This window comes from Buteo buteo, chromosome 19, assembly GCF_964188355.1.
Source record: "Buteo buteo chromosome 19, bButBut1.hap1.1, whole genome shotgun sequence".
In the NCBI taxonomy this organism is placed as follows: domain Eukaryota; kingdom Metazoa; phylum Chordata; class Aves; order Accipitriformes; family Accipitridae; genus Buteo; species Buteo buteo.
Window position 1 is genome coordinate 885,732 of NC_134189.1, and position 6,056 is coordinate 891,787.

The 6,056-nt window shown below is 63.2% G+C and overlaps 1 protein-coding gene across 1 annotated transcript; it reads left to right on the forward strand.

Moving 5' to 3' along the window:
* Nucleotides 1–1,320: 1,320 nt before the first annotated feature.
* Nucleotides 1,321–6,056, forward strand: CHADL (chondroadherin like). Its single transcript, XM_075051099.1, is given in 7 exon segments — nucleotides 1,321–1,431; nucleotides 1,433–1,465; nucleotides 1,468–1,575; nucleotides 2,725–2,895; nucleotides 2,981–4,642; nucleotides 5,323–5,489; nucleotides 5,831–6,056. Coding segments are annotated over 7 exon segments (2,463 nt in total). The 5' UTR covers nucleotides 1,321–1,335.

The window sequence follows — 6,056 nt, forward strand, 5'->3', positions numbered from 1 at the left end:
GCTGGGGGCTCCTGGCCAGGGGGGCTGGTGGGGGGCCAGGCAGTGGCCAGAGTTGGCGGGGGGGTGATGGTGGCCGCAGTGGGTGTTTTCATGTCAGCTGCTGGATGGGGTTGCTGCTGAGCTGCAGGGTGGCCAGCAGCGGGATGAAGGAGGTTGAGGTTCGGCTGGAGGTGTCAAGGTTCCTCAGACCCCTGGAAGCGCCTGGCCGGAGCTGCTCCCCCCCCCCCCCCGTTGCCCCTTAGGTGGAGAGCAGCGCTGTCCGGCAGGTCCGGGAAGAAGCCGGCATCCAGCGTGGGGAAGAGTGGGTGCTGCAAGGTCACCGCTGTGGTGGCAGGGGGGTGGCAGTGAGGACACAGGCTGGCAGGGCACTGGACGCAGCACTGCCAGGCAGAGCGGCAGCAGTTTTGGGGGGGGCACGAGTGTCCGGCTGCACTGGCAGCATGGAGCAGGGCAGGGCGACGACTACCAGCCATGGCACTAGTGCTGGCTAGAGCACGGCTGGGACACGGAACAGGCACTGCTCCATTCACCTGGCCCTCCTTGAGGGACCCCGAAACGGGTCTTGGTGGTTCGGTGCAAGCAGGGAGCTCCCCAGGGTGACTCCTGCCAGCCTGGAGCAGGTTCATCCCCTCTAGATCTACATCCCCAGTGGTCCTCCCCGCACAGCAGAGCGGAGATGAGCCGGTGCCTCCAAGCTGCTCGTCTCATCAGTGCGGTCGGGCGGACAGTCACCCTGCGTCAGGAGAGCAATACGCATCCCGGGAGCCTGCAGGGATGGAGGAGATGCCGACCCAAGGGAGGGTTTGGCCATCTGGCAGGGGGGACGCTCGCAGACCCTGGCCAGCGGGCCCATCACCCACAGGTGCCACTGGGATGTGACATACTGGTTCTGGCAACTGAGATTGCTGAATAGGGGAAGGGCTTGAAGGGGAGAAGACATTAGTATCAAATCTTCCAGATTTTTATCGGGCTGCAGACCTGCTCGCATTCCCTTTGGCAGAGCCAAAAAAGGGAAATGACAGAGTTGGGAAGGAAAACAAAGGCCTCCATGTCCTTCTGCAGGCAAATGCTGTTTCACACAGGCACTGCCACCCCTGGCCTCTTCAAAACAAGTGAAGCAAAATCAGGAGAACAGAGGGCTGTAAATGTGGCATGGCCCTGCAGCCTGCCTTGCCAGGTGCCTCCTTCCCTTTGCTCATGCTTTACTGCCGCCATTGCAATTTTGTCTGGATGTCACCTTTCTGCCCCGCACGTCCGTAACTCCTGTGACTTCCTTACGCAGCCGGGAAAGGAAAGCGCAAATCCCACACGGGCTCTGGCCGGGCTGGTGCTGCGATGTGCCAGGCTTTGGCTCCCGGCCCCCTGCGAGGCGAGGGGGAGGCGATGTCTGGGTCGCTGCCCTCTCTCCAGGGGTGTTTTACCTTTCCTCCCCTCCTCCTCCTCCTTCTCCTCCTCCTCCTGCGTTGCTGGCTCTGTCCGGTGAGCGCTGCTGGGAAAACGGCACAACGGGGCCCATTCAACTCTCACTTCTGCGAGGAGAGCAAACTTGCAGGAACTTGGCAGCCGCTGGACCAGGCGGGGGAACGCTTTCGCCTCTTTTTTTTTTTTGCCACCTCTTGAGGAGCAGGTACCCCCAGCCCCTGGGTGAGTGACACCCCACCAGGTGTGTGGGAGGGGGTGGCAGGATGGTGCCCAGCACGTGGCAGTGCCCAGGCGCAGGATGGGGGGGGCTGAGCTGGGGCCACTGTGGGGCTGGGGCACTCGCTGGTGGCTGCATGGCGCGGGGGGGGCTGAGGCAGGGCTGGCTGTGGTGGCGGCAGGAGGGCAGAGTGGGGGCATGGGACCATGGGGGATGATGAGCCACAGTGGGCGAGCAGATGGGCACCACGGTGGGTCCACGGGTTGAGCCTTGCAGACCCCACTGCTGCTGCTCCCCAGAGCTTGGGGGGGGGTTGTATTGGCCATCTCTGCAGCCCCGCCGTCCCCCTGTGCTCGCCCCAGCCTTGGCCTCTCTCCAGCACCTCCACCCCAGGGGCTCGCTGCTGCCTAGCCAAAACCAACCCGTCCTTCCTGCAGCTAAACAGTGGAGATCTATTCCAAAACCTGCTATGAATAGCTTGGGGGGGGTTGGGGAGCGTGCAGGGTGGGCAGTGCAGAGCTGGGAGGTGGCCAGGGTGGTGGAGATAGGACATTTGCAATTAAAAGAAAGGTGGCAGCTCAGCAAGCCAGCATGATCAAGTCCCCTGGGTGGCTGTACCTGCTTGCCTTCCTTACAAAAAAACCAAGCCTTGATTGTAGGAGGAATATTGATACCCTGTACAGATGAATACAATTTTATGCTAGTGATATACGACGAAAAGGGGTGTGGGGGTGCCTGCTCCAAGCCAGTTCCCCACGAGTGACCACCATGCTCCTGCCAAGCCCCTCACAGGTGCTCCCAACTATTATCATTAGATAACCCAGGTAAAAGCTGTTTCCAAGTGAAGACCTGCTATCTGTGACCTTCGCTTTGCATTCTAACTATTTCTTTTCTCCTTCTTCCCCCTCTCTTCCTCATTTATAACCTATAAAATCGTGGTGTGAGAGCAAAAGCCAGTGAGACCTGCTCCACCAGATCACAGCCACGGCCCCCATGGCACCCGGTGCCCGTAGGCGATGCTGTTTGGGGACACACGGGAGCCTGGCCCCTCTCCTGGCCTCACTGCTGTCTCTCCCCGGCCGCAGGTACCCCCCGCCATGAGGCTGTCCCGGGGGCTCCTCCTGCTCGCGGTGGCCCTGGCGCTGGGGGGGACGGCTGCTGCCCGCTGCCCCGCACCCTGCGTCTGCGACAACCTCCGCGCCCACGTCCTCTGCCTCAACAGGAACCTGACGGCTGTCCCCGGCACCATCCCGCAGGTGGGCGAAGGGACGGGCAGGGAACCAGGGGAAGAGGAGATGGCAGCTCTCGGGTAACTCAGCGTTTTATTTGTGTGACCGACAGCTCACCAAAAAACTGGACCTTCGGGGCAACAGCTTCGTGGTCATTCCGGTGGGAACCTTCCTTGCCACCCCATACCTCACGCACTTGGACCTGCAGCGCTGCAAGGTGGAGAAGCTGGAAGAAGGGGCGTTCCGGGGGCTGGGGAGGCTGGTCTACCTCAACCTGGCCTCCAACGGCATAGCCCTCCTCTACCAGGAGTCTCTGGACGGGCTCTCCTCCCTCCAGCAGCTCATCCTGCAGGGAAACCGCATTGAGGAGATCCAGCCGGGTGCTTTTGGCCACCTGGGATCCCTCACTGTCCTCGACCTGAGGGCGAACGCCTTGGTCTACCTCCCCGACATGGTCTTCCAAGGTCTGCAGGCCCTCCGGTGGCTCCGGCTGTCCCACAACACGCTCCATGTGCTGGGCGGCGAGGCCTTTGCCACCCTGCCCGCCCTGCGCAGGCTGAGTCTGGACCACAACGAGCTGCAGGCGCTGCCTGGCGAGGCCCTGGCCAGGCTGGATGCGGCCACCCGGCTGGACCTGGGCCACAACCCCATCACCTATGTGGCCGAGGAAGCCCTGGCCATGACCTCCCTGAAGCATCTCTTCTTGGACCACGCTGCCCTCCAGGACGTGGCACCCGACGCCTTCACCCACAGCCCCCAGTTGCGCACGCTGGACCTCCGCGAAAACCAGCTGCGGGGGCTGCCGCCCCTGGCCGGGGCCGGGGGTCTGGCGAAGGTCAGCCTGGCCGGGAACCCCCTGCTCTGCTCCTGCCTCCTGCGCCCCTTCCGCGACTGGCTGGTGAGGGCGCGGGTGCAGGTGGAGGGGTCCTGCGCCGCACCCCCCGCCCTCCGCGGCCGGCCCCTCGACTCCCTGAGGCCCCCCGAGATGACGTGCGGCCGCCCCCAGCCGCCCCCCAGCCCCGCCGCGCCATCGGAGCGGCCGAGGACGGCCGGCGGCCGGTGTTGCCCCCGGGGCTGCGCCTGCTCCCCCGATTTCCGTCACGGCTCCTGCGAGAACAGGGACCTGCGGGAGATCCCCCGCGGCTTCCCTGGGGACACCCGTCTCCTTGACCTGCGCCGAAACACCTTCGGGACGGTGCCGCCGGGCGCCTTCCCCGGCCTGAAGGAGCTGGCGTCCCTCCACCTGCAGAGCTGCGGCATCAGGGCGCTGCGCCCCGGGGCGCTGCGGGGGCTGCAGAGCCTGGTCTACCTCTACCTCGCCGACAACCTCCTCTCTGCCTTGCCGGCGGCCGCCTTCGAGGGGGTCCCGCGGCTGGCTTATCTCGACCTGGACCGCAACGCCTTCGCCCGCCTGCCCGCGGGTGCCTTCGTGCTCCTGCCCAACCTCATCTCCCTCCACCTGCAGCACAACGCCATCGGGGAGCTGCGGGAGGGCGACCTGGCCGGGGCCGGGGGGCTGCGCTGGCTCTACCTCGCCGGGAACGCCATCGCGCACGTTGCCCCCGCTGCTCTGGCGCCTGCCGAGATGCTGGAGAAGCTGCACCTGGAGGGAAACCGCCTGGTAGAGGTGCCCACGGCTGCCCTGCGGGGCCTGCGCGCCCTGAGCGAGCTGAAGTTGTCCCGAAATCCCATCAAGCGCGTGGGGGACGGCGCCTTCCTGCCGGTGGCCTCCAGCCTGCAGCACCTCTACCTGGACAACATGGGCCTGGAGCGGGTGCGCGTGGCTGGGGACCCCCCCCAGGGGCACAGCTATAAGTCCCATCTCATTCCAGTGCCCAGGGCTGGCGGTCCCCCACAGAGACATCCGAACGGATGTCCCTGAACTCCCAAGGCTTCAGGAGATGCTCCGTAGCCCGGCCAGGAGCAGAGGCTTCCTGGGGCTTAGCTGGAGCGTTGTCTCACTCCAGCCTGTCCCCCAGGACAGGCTTGCTCCTCCTTAGAGACACCCGGTGGCAGTAGGTTCCAGACCATTCCCCAAACCACCCCCAGCCCTGGCCATATTTCTCCTGCTCTTGCTACAATCTCCCCTGTGGGACTTTTCACTGCTATTACCCTGAATTCCAACATCCTCTAAAGAAAGCAATGTTAGCACCACTCTCGTAAGGACCGTCCACCATCCACAGCGCCCAGGGATCGCTCTAGGACCTCCTGCATGTCACTGTCTCTCCAGGAAGACTGACAGGGTCTAGTGAATCCCCAAATGTGACCAAAACTGGTTGAGTTAATTAACAGTCCCTGAAGCACATGTGCTGCTATTTAAAACAGCTCTTTCACAGGGCCACCAGGTTCAGGACACGCTCTCTCAGCCCCTCAGGCTGCTTAACAGCGCAGTGGCAGAGATTTGCTCCCCTGCCTCCATCAGGACCCCCCTGACTCACCCTCGCTTCATTGCAGATTTCCCCCGGTGCCTTTGCTGGCCTTGGTCCCAAGATCAGAAGCCTCTACCTGGAGAGCAACAAAATGAGCAACATCCCTGACATGAGCAACTTCACCGGGCTGGAGATCCTCAACCTGCGGGACGTGCCTTTCCGCTGCGACTGCCAGCTCCTTCCCCTGCGCAGGTGAGTGCTGTGGCATGGGGGGGGAACAGGACAACCCAGGGGACAGCTGGACCCTGCTGCACCAGAGGCACAAACCCACGTTTTGGGTCTTCTCCCACAGTGGTGAGATAGAGCACGCGCTTGTGTGCAAGGGTGGAAGTAGCCTGGGTCTTCCTGGTGCAGGGAAAGCAGCCACATGCTGGGGAGGGCAGATACTGGGATATTCAAGGCTCACGCAGGTGAGAGCCTGAGCAACCTGGCCTGGCTTTGAAGCGACCCCCACCCGCTCACAGGCACCAAGTTTCTCCTCACCCTTCACCCCGTCTCCCATTCCTTTCCCTGATCTCCTGCCACATTTCCAGGTGGATCGAGAAACTCAACCTCCGCGTAGGGGCCACCTGCGGGTCCCCTGCAGAAGCCCGGGGGCTGAAGGTGAAGCTTTCCACCACTTTCCAAACCTGCCCTGGTTGGGGCCGAGGCGAGGCTGGGAGAGGCAGTCCTGACAAGACCAAGGCTGCAAGCAAGCCTAGCAAGACAAAGAGATCAGGAAAATCACCAGCCAGAGGCTTCAAGAAAAGCAGAGCTTAG